Genomic DNA, 21471 nt, shown 5'->3' with positions numbered 1-21471 from the left:
AATTCAATGGCGGCTTCCCTCAGAGGCATTCATTGAAATTCTGTGCATGATCCATTCCTCTAGTCATTTAACAATGTCTCTCATGTTTGCCCTGATTTAAAAAAAAGAGGGGGAGAGAGAGAGAGAAAGAAAACCAGCTTTGTAGTTGCGATAACATGGATCAGGATGGTATAATTGCAGCGGAGAGGCCCCCGAGCTTGCAGTAATAGGATGGTTCATCTGATGTGTGTTGCCATTAGAAAATGACCCATGCGTGGATGTTCTCAGGGGACAGTAAAGAGGCTTTTAAGAATTACACTCTGTGCAGTATGAAAGCTAATGAGCAAAAGAGCAAGTACGAAGGAGAACTACTGCTTCAGGAAGCATGGTTCCACTTAGGGCCTGTCATGGCTTTCCTCAGATGCATTAGGATGGGCTGGTTGTCACCAGGGCACGTACTGCATGACCTCCATCCCCACGCAGGCTCCTTGCAGGTCACTATGCATCTGTTCCTAAGGAATTAAAACTGCTGGATAATAAATGGTGAGGAAAAGAAAGATAGATGCAGAGACTGCCGCAAAATAAGGTGAAGGCAGACATTGACGCAAAGATGAAAGAAGTCATAATGGGTTTTACGGGGAAAAAAAAAAAACGATTTCTTGTACTTCTCTTTTTGAATTCTTAGGACCATTTCATGGTATTTTACCTCACATCTAAGAAAAGAATGGTATTTAATTATGATTTCCAGGCTAGGTATTTTTATCTTATATCTTAATTTTTTTAACATGTTTAAGGTTAAGAAAGCTTTCCAATTAATCTACGCTGCTTTCTCATTTTAAAAGTTCTACTTAAGAGTTTGAGGTCCCATAAATTGCGAGGTTGGCATAGAGACAAAATGCTTCAAAAGATTCATACCTTGCTTTTCAAAGATGACCCCACTTGGCCTACATTGTCACAAGTGGGATTTATCACCTGGGACTCGTATTAGAGTAGGACAGCTCTGTAAAGGGTAGTAAATTAGATGCCCTCCTCAGCGCCCAAAGACCCCTGGTTCTGATAGGCATCAATGTGAATAGAACTGTTAGAGCCATCTTCCACTCTACATGAGGGTGGGGTCGTAAGCACGGGGCATCTATACTTCAAATCTGCCTCTCTGAAGCATAAAGCGGTGGTTGCTTCCTCTTTCAGGTAACCATAGAGACAACATGACATCATGCTGCATATTTGTTCTCCCCACCCGAGGCCACCAAAGCACAATAGGTAGATGAAGCTATAAGGGACTCCATGTGTTAGAAAAAATGCTCTAGTAACAAAGTAAACTTGAGGAATAAATAAATCCATACCGTTCACAGAATTAGAAAGCATAATGACAGCAGTCTATAAACTCCAAAAGTACAGCCTAAGTGGCCTGCGGGGTCTTGATTTCTCCAGGCCTTCATCTGATGTCTTAGGTTGTTCTACAGAGTCCCTGTGTATCTTTCTTCTCTTACCTGTTTTTGTCTTTCAAAACTATGAATACATTTTTGTTTTTAAAGGTCAAGTGACTTTCCTAGGGGCAGCCGGGTTGTCTGGAACAGTCAAATAACCATATAATGTGGAAATAAAATTAACTTTTTATTTTAACATAATTTGGAGAAAACAGTTGAGAGGAAATACAAAGCATTTAAAGATTGTAAGGAGAACCATTATTTGAAACAGTCCTAGTATTGAAAATTCTGGTATCAGCTGATTAGAAACTACTGAAGCAAATGAAAAGACTAGGATCTATTTAACTAATCCCCATCCCACTCCAGCTCAACTGCCTGTCTGGTATCCCATTATCTAGTAACAGGCTTTAAAACTTATTAAGTGGTATGAGTTCATTTTGACAGGGCAAAATGTGCTTTGTCTTTGATTTTCTTTCTTTGATCCTAGCAAGACCTTGTTCAACAAAGTGTGAGTCATAACTCTTGTCCTCTTTACTCAATTGTTTTAACTGTTGAGGAAACAGTGCAATAAATGGCCATTGAGTATTTGTTACACTAAGGGATTACACTAGTGTATAAAAGTTTGAAGAGTATATAATAAATAGTACTACAATTAAGGATGCCCAAATCAGAAAACTACAACTTAAATTCTAGCTTTCCATCTTCCTAGCTGCATGACCATGACAAATTCCTATATCTCTCTAAGTCACAGTTGTCTTTTTTGTAAAAGGAATTTAGCACTAGTGACTGCCTCCCAGAATTGTTGTGACAACAAGGTTAAGGCACTTAATTCACTGTTTAGATTAGAGTAAGTGATCAACAAATAGAGATAGTTAGCTAGTTCGTAATGGAAATGTTTTGAAGATGAAAGTGTAGAGGGATTGCTAGGAAACCAAGAAGCAGAACCAGGTAGATATTGGAAAGTGTTGCAATGCACGAACTATAAAAATTCAGCAAGAAGAGACCAGTCCTGGATAAGCGTTTTTCTTCTTCATATTATTCACCAACCATGCCTCAGTAGAGCTACTATAATTCAATCTCAAAATTATGTACAAAGAGTGGAGTTTAGATTCATAGCAAACAGCTAATTGATTCTTTAGGAACTTGGGAAAATATTTGTATTTTCATTCATCCAAGATAACTGATTTTTATATTAAGCAGATTATTAACTTTAATCATTTGAAAAGATATTCTACCATATTAAGAATACTTCCCTTAATGAACACGACATGAAAATTACAGTGCTTGGGTGGTTGAGAGAGGGGATGAGAATGGGCTAGCTTCTCAATTACTCTGTAGATATCTGCCCTCTTAAATACACCCTTCCCCATATTCACCCTCCAGAACCAATAACAGCCAGGGAAACAAAAAGCTGAAAGTACGGGGTACTATTATGTCATTTCTTTAATTTCTAAAGTGTTGGATCTGTAACAGTATTCAAATAAGAGTTAAAATAATGTCATTCACAATCATGCCCATTTATAATCCCTAATCAATTTACATTCTGATTTTTCATAATTGTGCTATATCACAAGAAATATTTCCTTGACAGAATATTAATGAATTATCTTCCAACTACAAATAATATTCAATGACTATTGTATTTTAGTAGAAACACTATTAAAATTTCAAATTTATAAGATCCAGACATTTTAAATCTTATAACTCCTCAATCTTAGCAGAGGGCATTCTTTTATTTGCTAGGAGGCATTTGTCCACTCCTAACCTTTTTACCTTCAGAAAATAAATGACACATGTGACTTGAAAATTGAATTAATCTTGACTGAAAAATAATAAAAATAGCTAATGCCTTTATAATCTCCCTATCATGCCTACAGGGCAGATACTGTTGCTGTTTCTGTTTTCTAAGATGTATTATATCTTGCTAATCTTCAATAAATATGAAAAACTGATCATTTCACAGCTAGGAATTGACAAACCGGAACATATTTTTCATTTGAATAGACGAGATAAGCAGGTTGCCACCAGCGCAGGCATCTCTGCCTTCGGGTGTGTTGTGTCCCATGCAGACACGGTTAGTTCATTCTTAGGTCACTGCTATCACATTTCTATTTGTCTATTCCTGAACCAGAGCTCAGATTCACATTTCAAATAGCCTCCTGTTTTAAGGACCATTCTGCCACCTACCTTCTGTAACATAATTTACAGAAATGGGTACCTCCAATTAAACCATTCCAGGTGTAAATTTCTTGCCTGGAGAATGAATTGAGTAATGGATGGGATTCATGAATATAAATTGGGCTTTCTTTACACTTAAGTTTTCATTTCGAAATTGTAGAGCATTATTTGTTCCCTACATCAATCTTTATTTGTCCGAAGTATGTTTACTGTGGGAAGCCTAGTGAAGAGCTGGTAGCCCATTGCTATGCATAACTGAATATTAAAGTTCACAAATCATCAGGCAGAGGAGGCCTTGGAAAGGAGACACTGCAGCCACTGTGTCTGTGCAAAGATGAATGGTCCCATCTTAGGCTCTGCCCCTTTTTTGGGAAGAAGCCACGCCACCTCCTCGCTTTTTCTCTCCTTCAATATGATTTGATGTGTGTTTCCTCCTCCTTCCAAGATATTCTGTTTTCAGTTTGTCTTAACATCTCTATTATCATGACTTATTTTCACTTCGCCCCAATTTTGGTTTAGAGCTGGCATAATAAATGAATCTCTTATAGGAAACCTCAATTTATTTTTGAACAGACTCTGTGAAACAGAGTCATTTGGAAGATGACTCTGTGAAAGCATGGAAGGATTCAATAAGCGAATACATAAATAATATTTAGAAGCGAGGCCATTGTACCTCTCCTGCCCTTCTCTCTCCCCTCCTTTCCTCTCCTCTTTTCTCTTTACATGGTAGCCATGTGTATTCTGCAAAGGGTCCATTGAGGCCAGCTGGGCTTTCAACCTATGACCAAATATAAGTCCCCATTTTAAAAGACATTTCTCTCATTTTCAACCTGTGCTTTGAATCTTCAGCCGGAAATAAGACTCTATTGTAGTCACCCTTACGTGGACTTGAGAACATGTTTACACTGCCTGGTCTTTGCTAAAGCACTAAATGGTCAGAAAGACTGTTGTCATAAGTTTCCTACAACCATAAGAAGTTACTTTCTTATGTATATCATAATTCTTGTCACAGTGAATTTGATGTGACTAGGAATAATGTAAAACTAAAATTGTAATATAGAAACAGACATTTTCAGGGCCAGTGGATACATGAACTAGAATGGAAGACCTACACAATGGGAAATAATGAAAAACTTTTTTTACAATTAATGTTGAAAGAAATTTCTCCAAAGTGCCTCTGGATATGAAGCATCTTGGGAGATAGTGAGGACTATGACGTGGCTTTAGTCGCATTTCTTGTTCCCAAGTCTGATGGTTTTTCCCTGTCATATAAACTGTAAACACTTTTAGGTTTGCAGCCCTCTGAAATGATGTTTTTAGTCTTAAATAGACCTGCAGAGTATATTAAAGAAAGGCTTTGACGATCTAGGTACAATGTGGCTGGTAGGAAGATGGTCATTACTCTTAATTATATTCTTAATAGGAAGTGTCTTTACAAAAATTCAAAATAACTCAACAAATTTAAACTACTATGAAAATGAAGTAGAGCGAGTAACATTAACATAAAACAATGGAACATATAGAGAAGGTCAACAGGTAATTTGTAAATTACACACTTGTTCCAATCCACTGATCGCAGGCCTAGGTCAGGCCTCCCAACCTGGCTCTTTCCCAAGCATGCTCCCTCAGCTGTTCCAGAATGGCTATACCTTATTTCATCTCATTCGATGAATTGAGTTGATCTCCTAACTCAGTGACCATTTGCAAGCCTCGTTTCCACGATATATCTAAGATAAGTGAAGATGCTTTTTTTGTATGGCCAAGGATAGTAAACTGTTGTCTTCTGTAAAGATTGTAATATAATTTTATCTTCCCCCATCTCACTCAATATAGTTATAACTCTCACTTGCACTCAGAGTGTAGTTATGTATAAACAGTGCATATTGACTAGAAACCCTTTGTTTCAATTACCCTTTGTTTCAATGTTTAAAATCTGATTGTAAAACTTAGTTTAGCATTTGTGTTAAGAAAATCTAGAATTTTAAAGATTCTCTCTCGGAGAATTATATTAAGACAGCAGTTGCATTTATTTTCAGGTGTTCAGTATGGTTAATAATACGAGCTCTGAAGGGACCTTATTTTACAGCATGAAATGAATTTGTTTTATTTCCCTGCCACCATATCATTTTCACCTAAATCAGCACTTTCTTCCCAACATTTATAAGAATAGTTCACAGCCTTCCTTTAAGAATCGACATTTTCCAAAGAAGACATACAGATGGCCAATAGACATATGAAAAGATGCTCAACCCTAATCATCAGAGACATGTTAATTAAAGCCACAATGAGATATCACCTCACACCTGTTAGGATGGCTACTATCATCAATAAGTCAACAAACGTCAAGTGTTGGTGAGGATGTGCAGAAAAGGGAACCCTCATGAACTGTTGGTGGGGTTGAAAGTCGGTGCAGCTACTTTGGAAAACAATATGGAGATTCCTCAAAAAATAAAAACTACCTTATAACCCAGCAATTCCACTTCTGGGTATTTATCTGAAGAAACCCAAAACACTATTAGTCAAGATATGGGAGCAACCTAAGTGCCCACCAATAAATGATTGGATAAAGAACATGTGGTACACACATACAATGGACTAGAATTTGGATGTAAAAAGGATGGGCCTAGAGGGTATTATGCTAAGTGAAATAAGTCAGAGAAAGACAAATACTATATGATTTCACTTACATATGGATTCTAAAGACAAAATAAATGAACAAACAAAACAGAAACAGACTCATAAATATAGAGAACAAACTGATAGTTGCCAGATGGAAGGGGGGTTGGGGAGTTGAGTAATAAAGTTTAAGAGATTAAGAAGTACAAATTAGTAGTTACAAATAGTCACAGAGATGTAAAATACAGCTTAGGAAATATAGTTAATAATATTGTAATAACTGTGTATGGTGCCAACTGGGTGCTAGACTAACTGAGGGGATCACTTTGTAAATTATATAAATGTCTAACCACTATACTGTATACTTGAAACTAATATAAAATAATATTGAATGTCAACTGTAATTTGAAAATTTTAAAAAAAATAATAAATTACTTGTGGTGAGGGGGATTAAAATAATTAGAATAAATTCTGGTCCACTGAAAAAGAAAAGAAACCCAACCAAATAATGCACTCAGAAGGATACAAAACAGATAAATTTAAATGTTGCATTTTGTATCACCCATTATATGTTCATGGTCACTTATTGGAGGGTTCTACCAGAATGTTCTCTTGGTAGCTAGTGATGAAACAGACTGAAAGGATTCCATACCTTTCAATTGCCATTGCTTGTCTAAGGGAAGGGACATTGAATTAGTCAGGGTAGTGAACCATTTTGTTCATGAAGACATGGAAAATAGAATGCATGGAAAGTTAATGGGCTATTGGCATCTCTGAGTGAAATGAGGTTGTGCAGAAATATGAACATAAGAGAATGAATCCATTTAATTAGGAAAAAACTGATAATGGGCGAATTCTCTGAATATCATCAAAACCAAAGCAAAAGATATATATGAAAGTTGTGATTCATACCTGTCAAGTAATGTCAATAGAGGTTCCTGTTCCATTGTGTCATGAAGAATTTACCATTTTGACAAGATCCTCATTGAACCATTCTGCATAAGGATGGAAATATCAGTCAATTTTTTTGAGCCATATTCTTGGCTACTCTTAGAAGCGCACGCACACACACACACACACACAATGCATTCTTACAAAACGAACATTTAGATAACATATTCCCAATGTGGAGATTGTGATGTCTGAAGGTTGCCTTGTAAACAAGTGCTCTCACTCCAGCAAATATCACTTGTGTTTTTCCTGGCACAACCCATTCAAAAGGTGGTTTTTCTCTGCAGGTTACCAGCCAGTCCTGTCTGGTCAACAGGGGTTCCAAAGCCTAATGGGAGTGCAGCAGCCGCCTCAGAGTCAGAGCGTGATGAGCAACCAGCCAGGAACTCCGGTGCAAAGTGTGATGGTTTCTTACCCAACAATGTCTTCTTATCAGGTGCATATCCGCAGCATGGAAATTTGGGTTATAAAGTAGCATTTGCGAAAGTAGAGGGCGTGGGTCTGTACCCGTGTCAGGTGGTTGACTGGGTGGTGGGTGATAGGCACAGCCACTGTTGATGGCTGACTTTGAATAGAGATTATAATACATAAATAGAAAATGGGAAATGTATGCTTCTATAAGTACTGCAGCTTTTGAATGCCCCACTAAGTGTGGTTCCATATAAACATCTCACATTCATTGAAAGGGCATTTACGAGGCCTAACAACTGCGTTTCTGGACTAAACATATATTGAGATTTGAAAAAGCATTACGCACCTTTTTTTTTTTTGTAATTTACATCTTGAAATACACTGGATGTGAAAACGAAAGGTTAGTGAAATTCTTTGATCATTAAGTTTAGCTGTACCAGGTACTTCTGGCCCTAAAGCATCTATCTTCAGCCTTCTCGACAGTTCTTATTCACATTGTATCAGTTTCTACCTCTATCTCCATATAAGATGTTTTCTAAAGCTGCAGGCTGAGAGTGAGTTAGGTGCCAGGGACAAAAGCCCCTCTTCCTATAGATGGCTCCGGGATACTTTGCTTGCATAAAACCAGAGAGAGAGCATGACTTTCCAAACTGAGAGAAATCCAGAGTGGGAGATCCAGACTGCAGTCCCTGGGGGGTGACGAGAGAGGAAGGAAGGAAGCTTAGAACTAACACTTTCTGAACATTTACTGCATGGCAGGTGTGTACCAAATACTGTACATTATTCCTGCAATCCTCTCAGTGGTACTTTGAAGTAGGTGTCATTATGCAAATGATCTAGGAAATCAGAGAGATTAAGTGACTTGCCCAATGTGAAACAGCTAATAAAGGTAGAGCTGGGATTGATAAACTATTAAGTCTAACTCAAATGCTTGAAGATTTTTTATGGTACCACAGTAGCTCTTTGGATACCCCAAAATAACCTCTTTATGAAGGGTTTTCTCTTTGTGTCTTTCTACAGGTGCCAATGACCCAGGGTTCTCAAGGGCTGCCCCAGCAGTCATACCAACAGCCAATCATGCTACCTACCCAGGCAGGTCAAGGGTCACTACCAGCCAGTGCAATGCCTGTTTACTGTAATGTCACACCGCCAACCCCTCAGAACAACCTTAGGCTGATTGGCCCACACTGTCCCTCCAGCACTGTCCCTGTGATGTCGGCTAGCTGCAGGACAAACTGTGCGAGTATAAACAACGCTGGGTGGCAGGTGAAATTCTGAGCTCTTTGGCTATGGTGCGTTTCTTCAGATACTACTCATGGTCTTTAAGTGAAGAGGAGCAAGGTGGGAAAACTGGCTGAGGACTTAAGTACTTACTCGACATTCAAATGATTGCTGCTGGTATTCTGTAAAAAAAAAAAAAGACTAATACACACATTAGCTGGTTAATGGTGCATATTTCTGTCATGTCTGCTAGGTATGCCTTTATAGCTTAGCTAGTGACATGAATTCATCAAGGTAAGATTTTCTCCTACCACTGAATACCACTGTGTAGACTATAATATCCCTAATTTGGATTATTAGTTTTGTACTTTGTGTTGAGTTTGTGATGCTAAAAGTATTTAAAAATTATATACTGAACTCATATTGTACCAAAGCTGTAATGGAAAAGAAAAGAATTGATGAATGGAAGGAATAATTTATATACACTATAGAGTTTTCTTTTTTAATGGATATATACTGTATTGTAGTGTTTAATCAAAATAAAACTATTTGACCTTATGGAGGAAGGTCATGTTTTTACCACCAGTTTGATTCACTCTCTCTTCCATACGTGTTTGCTTATATGTCACTGTTATCCACTTTGAGCACTATTTCATAAATAATGAACGGAAAAGATGTGCTAGGCATTTGTAAGTGAACTGGAATCACATTGGGATATGTGGTAGGCAAACGCTTAACCAACTGTAGTTTCTTGTCCTAATACTACAGGGGTCCTGGAAGAAAGATGGTATCTATTTCATCCATTCGGACTTCACATTTTTTGAAATGTGCACCTTGGTTTTAGTTTTAGGGCTATTGGATATGTGTAGTTATAGTTTCCTATTAGGAAAACCTGAGTATCTTGGTAACAGTAGTCCTATATCAAACCCTGTTCTAACTTCATTCAAGTTCCACCATCTACCTGGAAAACAAGTTGTCTTTGTTTAAAGGGAAATCAGAAGAGGCATGGTCTAATTCCACTGATTATACTGGGTCATGCCGTGTAAACTGCCACTAGTATTGGCAGTGAGTCAATAATTCAAAGGTGCTGTTCTCCTAGTAACTTAAAAGAAAGTAAAATATAGCAATAATTGAGTCACAAAGATAGGGACATTGGCAACAACTTTTAGAAGAGGGCTTATTCCTATCTAATCCCAAAATGTTTTATCCCCTGTAGATTCTGCAATTAAGAATGATTTATGACAACCTTTGAAAAATAATAACAGAACTCCGAAGGTCCGCTTTGGCCCTCTGGGAGATATTTAATGGGGGACTAAAACCTCAAAGCTTTACTCTACTATCACAGGACAATAACTAATAATTTTGTATTTTATACTCTCTGCCTAAAAAGCACTACTACCAATGAGAGGGATATGGAAAGTATATTGGAATAATTCTCATTGTTTTTCATATTATCACATTCTCTATGTTAGTTTTTTTTTCCATTTTCATGTTTAGATGAAGATAGACTTAAGCAACTAGTTAAAAATTCTACCTAAAAGATTACCATTTCTTAATTTTATATTATTGTTTTCTTTTTCCTTTAAAAGAGAACTTTTACACATACTCTGAATAGCTTTGTTCCTTGTGAGATCAGTCTCAGATGTTGCATTCTTTTTGAGCCATTAAACCAATAGTTTTGAGTAGCTATTAAACCATTAGTTGTTCTGAGATAGAGCAATGTGTTTGCTTAATTAACACCTTCTCTATTTAGCCATCTGATTTGGGAAGTGATCCCAAACTCAAGGATACAAATATGAGTCTGAATGTTTATCTTCTTTTCTTAGAATTCTGGGAAATTTTGATCTTTAATGGTTCCTAGAATTACCGAGCCTTCTTTCCGATAGATTTGAAATATATGTTATGTTAGTGGTAAAGATGGACCTTCTTTCTCTTTGTCCACTCTTATCCAAATGTGTCACCCTTTGTCACATTTAGGCATTTTATTGCATAAGTTTTTGCAGACTGAACTTTCTTCTCTACTTTCACTACATATTGATATCCAATATTATGCTATTCCAACTCTTACACTATTCTGTCTTTTACATTAGAATATTTGAGATGGTGCGTAGAGAGAGAGTTTTATTAGCGAAGCATTTCTAGAATTTAATTTATCGTCAGAATACTCTATTTTCTCATGTTGGTTAATAATTTTATCACAGTCGCATTTTGTAATTGCATACCACTCAGTTTATAAGCTTATATAGAGACATATGGATACATACACATGTAGATATATAGATATAGTTGTTCCGAATGCTTCCCTGTGCCTTTGTGACTATAAAAGAGAACAAGAGTGACTTATGCATTCATATATTCAACAAACTTTTATTGCATACTTGGTTATATCCTAGTTATATGACACCATTCAAAATGGGTACAAATAAATTTAAAGCACTTAGACTTATTCTTGTAAATTTTATTATACATTTGGTTATTCTGTGATAGTTGGAACCAAATGTTCTAACTAGGATACCAATGAATTTCAGCTATAATTACTTTATTGTTTTAATATAGTTCCACAGGATGTGGGATTAGGTAGGAGAATGTGTTATATAACATTATGGAAATAGAATTATGTAATTAATTGTAAGTATGGTTGAAGAATTTCGAATAAAGTTATAAATTATAACAAAATAAGTGGGGTACATGTGAGCCAGAGCATCTTTACGAGGGAGGTTTCAAGGACAAAGCAAAGACAACTGCAGAAGAAAGAATGCTGCAGCAGAAATGGCTTTTGAGATCTGATCAATGCGTATTTAGACCCCGCTTCTACTTCTGCCAGCAGTTAGAGTGCAACGGGATGCTTCCACACTCCCATACTCATGTTATTTATATTCTTTATACACAGGTACATGCTGTGGACAGAGGTGCAGGCCCACCCAACATCTCTGCCTTGGCACTTAACATCACAAGCCATTTGTTCATTTATAGACCAAAAAGAAAGTATTGTAAATACCTCAGCCTAAGTGTGGAATGAAAACTAATTATTTGGGTTTCGCATCCAAATAATGTTTTAGACTGGTAGTTTCTCAATTATTTCTATAGAAGACTTCTTTCTTGGGATACTTATAGCTGTTATATGAAAAAGGCCAAGGATAACATGGTTAATGAAGGTTAAGCAACCTTTTCAAAAGCTATCTGATTTCTGGAAACCTTTAATCTATCACTTTACATTATGAATTTCCAAGAGGAAGACATAATGTGCATAGTTACTCAAACTTATTTGAACACAATATCCTTTTATCACAGACTATATCGAAACACTCAAATTCTGAGGAACATATATTTTTAAATATGTATATTAGAGTCTTAAAACAAGAGTACAAATAGTTATTTTATTTCTATAGAAACCATGTTATATGTCGAAATGTAATATCACAACCCTACTTCCAACTAGGACATCTTTTGGTGACTTAATGCGCACTATTTCGTCCATGAATATGTGAGCCACAGTGCCAATATATCTGGACCTTTTTAAAAAAAAAAAATTCTTAATGTTGACTGACTTGATATATATATCTAAATTATAGTAATAGTCCCATAGATATACATAGATGTAGAGATCTCTAATGAGCCTTTATACCTCTATGTGAATATAAAAGAGAACAAGAATGACATGCATTTTTTTATTCGAACAAAGGTTTTATTGCATACTTACTAATTCCAAGACCTTCTGTGACAGTCTGTGGAGCCCCTGCTTTTAGGAAGTTTATGAGGTTTCAGTATATAAATGACTAAAAATATAGGAAATTAGTCTTAGGCCTCATGTGAAAAATACATGTAAAGATAGGATTTTAGAGAAGGAACAGATGGCTTCCGGCTGTGGTTTTATGAAGCTCTCGACCTGGATCATATTGGATAGGTGGAATTTGGGCATACAGACATGAGGATGGGTGAGTTACAATCCCAACCAAGAGAAATGCCTGAAAGAAAATGACAGAAACACAGAAAACATGAACGTTATAATTCAGGTTGATTGGAGTAGGTAATAACTAGATAGCAGGAATGGACAAGATGAGTACTTGGTAATTCACAGCGGGTCTGGTTGGCATGACCTTGAAAGCAAAGAGTTGACAGTGAGCAGGGGCTTCTAAAGATTTTTGAATGAAAGGTAGGGAATACAACCTCAGCTATGGTTTATAAAGAAGAACAGGCCTCAAAAAGTAGGATGGATTAGACTTGAAAAGGCTCTTCATTCAGAAACCAGAGATGAACACAAGAAGAGTTAAGGTTTGGCACTAAGTTACAGCTACCATTAGCATTGTTGGGTATGTCGGATAGGAGTACTAGCTCTTAACTCTTAACACTTAGCAATTCTATCGCATGCTCAGCACAGCTTTAGCAGTGTACATCTTATTTTTCCCTCTTGGACAGAAACTTCTGCAGTAACACAAGTGCCCTGTGTTAAGCTGCATCACAAAGTACAGTTACTATAATCTATCAAGGTAAAACAAATGAAGACTGAGCTGAAATTGAAGATAGCACGGGAGGGCTGCCAAGTCTCCATCACAATATATTCAGTATCGATACACCATACACAGTGAAATCTGATATCAATTTCCTATCCATCCTCGTTTAAAAAAATGGTGCGAATGCTTATCTATTACGGCTCAGAAAAAAACTTCTGCTTTCTGTACCCTATGGGTGCCACTTCTACATGACATCAGAAATTGTTCTTTCTTCCCGTGTTATTTTCCTCCAAACCATCTTTACTAAGAAAGTTGTTCTCTTCAGGAATTTGAGATTATTTTCTTATAGTTCTCAGCTTTAGTGTTTGTTTCAAGTTCAAATCTTTATCACCTGCTTTTAGTGGGGTTTTATGACCTCCAATCTTCTCTATAAAAAGATCTGCCACTATTATGTGTCATCAGTGGCAAGAGCTTCTCACTCTTTGAGCTGGGTCCTTTGCAGCTGTCAGCATTGTATTCACACAGTGTGGGGGAGAGGCATCCGATATCCTCCTTCTGTAGAAGAAAATCATTTCCTGATTGAGGTCTTCACAGAAATCTGATTCTTCTGCTGGACATGAGGCTGCTTTCTCTAAGACAATATTCATCAACTCCCTGACTGCAGAAGCTCAGGGAGTGCTTTAATGTTTGTGTTTGTTATATGATTTGTTTTCTTTTACTGCTTTATTCTATTTTATTCTCAGTATTGTATAGAAGGAGAGGGAAGAGGTCAGATACTGTGCAAACAGGAGAAGACATAAATCTCAATAGGGGCGAACGCTGAAACTGGATTTGATGGACGGTCAAGAAACAAACCCAGCAGGCATGCACGATGCACAGGCCCAGACTGGTCAGCTGGATAGCATCCTGCTGGGAGGAGAGTCGTTTTTTGAGCGCTCAATGCCTCACTTCTCCAAGGGCTGTATCTAGGGGGTGGAAGGCATGCAGGGGTGAGGAGGGAAAAGGTCAGGCATACAGGTACAGAGGTCCTGGAATTCAAAATAGGCCAGCTTATTGTGAAGTTTGGAATCATATTTCTTGCTAAAAGATACAGCAACTCATACGAATGCCACCCACCAACCCACAAAAAATACTTCTGGCTAAAGGTGGTGGCAACTTAGGGCCATATTGCTTCCTCTGTACAACCAATAGTTTTTACTGAAACCATCAATGTTCGAATTGCCACAATGCTATCATAAGCCTCTCTGACTTCTTGCAGTTTTATTTTTTCGTGTTTATGGAGTTTGCAGCTGATTTTCCTGGGTTCTTGAGCAAGTAAGTCAGGAAGCACCTCTGTCCGTACACATATTTCTCCTCCTTTGTGTAAAATACCTCAGCTAATCCAGGGGTCACTTTTCCTTGAAGAAATGTGAGTGTGCTTACCTTTCCATGACAGGGACATTGAAAGAAACACCACACACGTAGTGCAGTTTGGGTCATTTGTATCGGTTCCACGAATTGTTTCTAAACTTCTGAAAAAACACAGACACAGGAAAATCACCATTTCTTTTAAGACGCAAGACGATTACCTGTCTTTATCGAGTGTTTAAAGTTTTTGGTCTACAAGAATGAGGCTCCATTTTCAAATGAAATGCACAAGCCAATTTCATCCTTTTCAAAAGAAAGAGGAGTTACTTAAGGTGCTTAATAGCAATGCGATCAAGAGCAACGGCCTGAGACTGAAAAAAGCAGAGATTTAAATTGGACATTAAGAAAATTTCACTCGAAGCAAAGGCAATTACACGATGAAATAATTTCCTAAGGGAGGAACAGTGAGATGCCATTAAAAGAGTTGTTTAAAAGAGAGTAGATAAAAACAATTGCAGCTGGATCTGCTGGAAGATCATTTTATGATTTATTGCTTCACTCTGCCTGTGTCATCCTCACCGGAGCTGCCAGGCTCAGGGAGCTTGCCTTACAGCAGGGAAGGATCAGTACTGTACTGGAGGACCATGATGTCTGTATTCTATTTTTCTTCATGCAAAAATGTAGCACTATAAATGGAATCTTGGTAACAGAGGCAAGGAGAACATTGGGGCCTCTGATTGTTCAAAATCTACTCTGTCCTAGAAAATTTTTAGACATACACGTATCTATATCTATTATCTATCTCTATTATCCATGTATGTATAAATGTATGTATGTATAATCTATATACCATCTGTCATCTATCTATCTATATCTATCTATCTATCTATCTATCTATCTATCTATCTATCTATCTATCATCATCATCATCATCTATCTATCATCTATCATCTATCATCTATCTAGCTATCATCTACGTCATCTGTCTATATATCTAATCTTATTAGAATCTTCAAGTATCTAATTGATTGATTTATTCAAATTGATTGGCTGTTAATCAATTGGTATTACTGGGCATGACGATGCACAATAGAATTATTCCTTCACACCAACATATCGCTATACCTGCAGTGTGGGATGTAAATAGCATCCTTTACCTGATATCAGAAGTCTTGAGTCTGAATCCCAGTGAAAGCCCCTCCCCCACCACACCTCCCACACAGAGATTTGTGCAAGTCCCTTAACCTCTCACAGTTTCACATTCTACGTTTGCCAAAAGAAGTGTGAAATGCAATATTAACTGAACAGTGTTCACTTATAGGGTTAAGCCAGCTTTTTAGTGCACCCTTGTATATGATTCTAAATGAATATGAGGCTGCCACACTGGCCTGCAAAATTCCCTGAAATTCTTCCTGTTAAGGTACTTTGTGAAAACCTCTGCTTTTTAGTGGCTATCTTAACATTTCTCTGCTAAGAGTGCCCTCCTGAAAGAATCCATCATTGCAGTCTTCTTTTCTGATCTTGCTGTCCCCTAACTCACTCAGGAAAGGGAGCATGCCACACGTCACTTAGTCTCCATCAGTTTTAACTACACTTACGCCATGCCTAGTCCCTGTTTGTATTGGCTGTGTCTACCCTGGGACGATTTGAAAATAACAGCGTTTCCATCCACCTTACTAACACATATGTGTGAAAGCACCACACTGCCAGTAGAGGTTGACACACAGTGTGGCTCCAGCTGCTTCACTGTGGGCTCAGTGTCATACGAAATTATCAAGTCATAAAGGCGGAAGACCCAGAAATGCCTCCAAGTATTCACAACATACAGTTTTCCCTTGTCCCCAAATCCTGTATTATTTTCCAATGGCTACTACAATAAAATATCACAAACTGAGTAACTTAAAACAATATAAAAATATGTTTTTGTACAGCTTTGGAGGTTAGAACTCCAAAATCAAGGTGTCGATAGGATCATGTTCCCTCCAAAGCTTCTTGGGAAGACTCTTTTCTCACTTCTTTCAGATTCTGTTTGCCCTAGGTATCCTTGACCTGCAGTGGCATAACTTCAATCTCTGTCTCTGTCTTCACATGGCTGTCTATTATATGTGTCTCTGGTCTTTTTTCCTCTTCTTATGAGGACACCAGCCATGGTGGGTCAGGGTTCATGCTAACAATCTCATCATAACTTGATTGCATCTGCAAATTTCCAAATAGGACCACATTCACATTTACTGGGATTTAGGATTTCAACATATCTTTTTTGGGGGGACGCAATTCAATATATAACACACCCCATGACTGCAGGTCTTAAACAATAGCCGTGCTATCTGCTGCAGTCTGTCATCAGTCCTGCAATGTTTGGTTGTGTTTCATAAAACATAACCAAATTTTGGATAAAGATCAAATTTCAAGTCCTTGAATATAGTATGTGACAGTGGACAGATCTTTATTTCTTCAAACATTTCTTCTTCTGGGCTCTTTTTCCTTTAGCTTATTGATTCCCTAATAAGAGTAGAGTTGCCTCTCCATGACATTGTCATTTCTTTTCACGTAACTGCACTGAAACCTTCTCTTCCTGATTGTTGGGTCCATCTTCTTCCATGGGACAAGTTATTCAGTCCTTGAATCTTTACTCATCTCCAAAATAGACTTCTCCTTCACTTGATAACTTTAAGGATAAAGCGAGATTCCAGGCAGGAAGAAAGCTCTGTCCAGGTGTCCATCATGGCAGTTTCTATTGTGCTACCATGTTCCTGCTGCTCTTATCAATTGTGAAGTTTGGGAGGCTCACACTCAATAAATGTGGTAGGTGGTAGGGATTAGGATTTCAGGAATACATTTATTTAGAAAGATCTACCAGTGGTTTTGTTGATCAATGAGATTTGGACTAGATGACCTTTGAGATCACTGACATATCTAAGAGACAGTTAAGATCTATATAGAATACGTCTACATCACGCTATTAAGAAACAATCCCATCCAGGTTATTAAGGACTGTGAGAGTGTTTAGGGTAATTCTCTGACTGGAAAAAGGGGACTACTCAAGGTCATAAAGTTTCCCTCTTTTAGAAGGTGCAGAGCTTTCAATGTCAGATAGAATTTGGAGTGATTTACAAAACCTTAGTCCTCCTTTGTAGAGCTTATAAAAAATAACATTGCTGAAATAGCTTTTTACTGGTAGGTAACCACCTTCAGCCTTCTGCTCATTCACTTTTGCCTCTTTGGTGGTGGATGTTGTTTGCCTATTTTGCTCCAACAGACATCATGCTCTATTAATCATTTACACAATACTCCACAGGTCAAACGTGTTCAGATGCATCTCCAAATTTACCTCTCATTACAGTAACTGTGGCGCCTTGCTAAGCATAACCGCCTGACACTATCACTTTGGGGCTACATCACTCATGTGAATATTAGTATGCCCAGCTCTGTGACCACCTCTCTTACTATCGGCCTGGCCTCCAGAGGAGACCACCACTGATCGTCTTAATAATGCTGATGTCCTTCTCACCAGCACATCTCTGATGATCCTAATGAATCGTGTGTCCTCAGGGCCCTCCCATGAAAGATAAACTTCAGGTGGGTCTTCCGACCTTTGAAAATATATCCATCTCAGTAAACCCACAACCCTCATCTTTGTTTCCTCCCTCCATCACCTGTCATTAGAACTTGGGCTTTTCTACTTCCGCCAGTGCTGACCAGCACTTTTTCAAGACTCTGAGAGGCCCTCTAATAGACTTTGCCCATCCCCTGGGGTTCTTGCCCGAATGTTAAAAATCTTGTGTCCTGAGAAAGTGTTATATTCTAGCTCTCAATTATCAAGCACCCTTAAAATATAGCTTCCGGACTATTCCTCTGGATCTTGCCGGTAACTGATCTTTAATTATTGCTGTTTCTTTCTATATTGATCTCTTTCTTCCTTTATCAGGGCCAACAGTCTTCCAATCAGTTTATGCAGGGATTGAACACCAATCACCAGCCCACCAGCCAGGAGGGACAGCCGCCTGGGGAAAACATTCTCTTATACAGTTGGTGAAATGAAGCCACATGGACCCAGTGCTGTGGCTCCTCAAAAGCTCAACAGAAGCTGGAATTTGACTTCATTTAAAATCTTCAGCAAATAGTGCAAAACTTTGAAAATACTTTAATGACCAAATAGAGCACATTTTAAAACATATTTAGGAGGCACTGTTATTATTCATGTGGGACTTTGTAATACATGGTTTGGGACAGGCATATTATAATAAAGTGAAGTCTCTACCATTCATTTAATCTTAAACAGATTGTGTGACATCCTTTTCCTTTGATTTTCTCATTCATAGAACCTACCCCCAACTATGATTGTGAATTAGAAGAAATGGTATGTATATGCAAAGAGCTCAGGGTTTCCCAGGTAAGTATCAGTAGATTGTTACAAAATTGTCTGTATTCACTCCTATCCCAGTATCCATACTCCATATAATGAGAATTTGCAGCTCATTCTATCAAGAAGTGAAAATAGTATCTCCACCTTTTGAATCAGGTTGGCCCTGTATTTTGCTTTGGCTAGTAGAATATGGTGGAGTGACATGTCAGTTCTGAGCCTTCTTTCTCTCTTGAACCCCTTTGTTGCATGAAAATATGCAGGCTAGCCAGCTGGAGGATGAGAGACCACATGGAGCAGATACAATCCATCTTAGCTAAAGTTATCCTGCACCATCCAGCCCTCAGTTAACCCAGCAGCTAATCAAGCAGATCCATGAGCTCAGACTACTGAGCTGAAAGAGCTGTGTAATTTTTTTAGTGTTAATCTTTTTTACATTTTGCTGAGCTCTTTGAATCATCTGTGGGGTGACAATTTTCAGCACGTTAAGAGACATCTTGACCATTTACTCTTTATTGCATCTCTCTGTCCTCTTCACCTGAGACAACATTTTTACGTATGTTGTACCATTTGCATCCTACACATTTCCTATGGGTTTTTTGTGTTTTTTTGTTTTTGTTTTTGTTTTTGTCCTTCCCATCATTTCTGTGCCTCTGTGCTTCAATTTTGATATTTTCTCTAGTTTGTCTTTGAGTTCACTAATTCTGTCCTCTGCTAAATGTCTCTTTCCACCCCCATCCAATAGTTCTGAGTTATAGGTATTATATATTTTTTAAATTCTAGAATGTTAATTTGATTCTTTTTTGTAGATTCCAAATCTCAATTGAAATTCCTCATCTTGACAGCCATTTAAAATCTACTTTCTCTAACTTATTTATGATGGCCACTTAAAACTTCACTTACTCCTCTAACTTATTTATCTTTGAATTTGTTTCTATTATTTAATTATTTTTTGTATTCTCCTTGCATGTCTTTTTTTAAAATTTAAGTTGGACATTGTAAATAAAAAGAGGTAGAGACTGATGATGATGTTACTTTTCTCTCATAGAAAGAAAAATAACGAAGTAACTTCATTTTAGAATGAATAAATGCTAAGATGGAAACTAGAACATCTGGACTGTACTCCTGCCAGTCTCACTATGAGCTTTCAAAATTCACCCTAAGGGGCCTCTGCTAACATTAAGTACTCTCTACAGTCTTGTTAGGTGCAAGAGTTTACAATTCAATGATTTCCTACTGCTATGGTGATGTGCAAAATTTTATGGAAATGAGAAGAATAAACAGGGTTTAAGCTTAATAATACCTTTCTGATATGAGGAAATTCAGAGCCCAAAACATTTATTAACTTGTCTGGAGTTGTAGAAATTAACTCAGTGCTTTCAAATCAGATTCACTAGTGGACATTTGGTTGTATCAAGAAAAAGAAATCAAGACCCTGAAGAAGAATGTTTATTTTAAGAGAATCTTAAATATGGTTAATTCAATTCTTCAGTTACCCTGCACTGTTAGTATTTAATGAGCGTCTAGTGAATGTTATTTATAGCAGTAATAAAAATAGAAATGGAATGTTCTTCGAATTCAACAGAACCCAAAAGTACCAATACCCAAATGTTCCAAAAAATTTTGAGAAATCTAATTGCATTCATTTTAGCAAATAATCCACAACCTGAGACCTGAGGTCACTCCAGTCTCTTCTAAGAAAGTCCCATACCTAAATAAGCTGCCAGTATCTAGATGACTTTGTTAAGCAACACTTCTAAGACAGGCAAAAAATAAATGCTAGCAGTACTCATGGACTTTCAAACCTCCAAAATGTATCTTTTCATACTCTATGTTTGTAAAAAAGAATGCAAGCTATTTCTCAGTTACAAGATTCACCAAACTCAGATGGAGAACAATAAAACTAAAACAACAACAAAACACTGTTTCCTGTGTGTCTTAAAATAATGTTTATTTTCAAATGTCAAGCTTTCAGGAAAGTCTAGAGAATAAATTTTGCAATCAAGTATTTATCCATCTATTCTTTGTAAAATCACTGTAGAGAAGAGAGCTCTTGGATTGAGCCTCTCAAATTGTGTAGCTGTTCCTGAATAATGGTGAGAATGATCTCAAAAGATGTCTATTTGACAAGAAGAAGGGAAATCCACCCATCTTTGAGCTAACACCTGAGTTTAGATAAGAAGCATTTAGGAAACAATTGTAATGAACTTATCTCTAAGCCCATCCATCACATCCCCCATCTCATTTGATGCTACAGTAAGACTCAACAATTGTTTGTAGCTCCAGAAAAATGGAGTCCTTAAATATGACTGAATTTGAATTTCTTGTCACCCAAGGGAATGCAGGCTTCGGATTAAACTTAATTTGATTTAGATAAATGAGGCATTTTTTAAACCTTGTATGGTGGAACAAGGAATATAACCACCGAACATGTTTAAAAAAACAGATCAATCTAATTGAGAATTTTACAGCAGTCGAGAACAGTTATAAGTACATAAACACCTAGCCAAAAGGACATCTTGTCAGC

At 37.4% G+C, this 21471-nt stretch overlaps 1 protein-coding gene across 33 annotated transcripts in view; it reads left to right on the top strand.

Moving 5' to 3' along the window:
• ARPP21 (cAMP regulated phosphoprotein 21) overlaps positions 1-9368 on the top strand; it is a 151607-nt gene extending 142239 nt beyond the window's left edge. For 25 of the 33 annotated variants that reach the window (XM_039843420.1, XM_039843421.1, XM_039843422.1 and 22 more), the window contains 2 exons: positions 7439-7587; positions 8583-9368. In XM_039843420.1, the coding sequence (XP_039699354.1) occupies positions 7439-7587; positions 8583-8840 (407 nt within the window). In that variant the 3' untranslated portion in view covers positions 8841-9368. The remainder of the gene's footprint in view (positions 1-7438; positions 7588-8582) is intronic. The other 8 variants (XM_039843411.1, XM_039843416.1, XM_039843415.1 and 5 more) reach the window with 3 other exon arrangements.
• The last annotated feature ends 12103 nt before the right edge of the window (positions 9369-21471 follow it).

Source organism: Pteropus medius, unplaced genomic scaffold, assembly GCF_902729225.1.
Source record: "Pteropus medius unplaced genomic scaffold, Ma_sr-lr_union100, whole genome shotgun sequence".
Lineage (NCBI taxonomy): Eukaryota > Metazoa > Chordata > Mammalia > Chiroptera > Pteropodidae > Pteropus > Pteropus medius.
The sequence above is the reverse complement of the archived record's forward strand: the minus strand, read 5'-3'. Positions and strand labels throughout refer to the sequence as shown.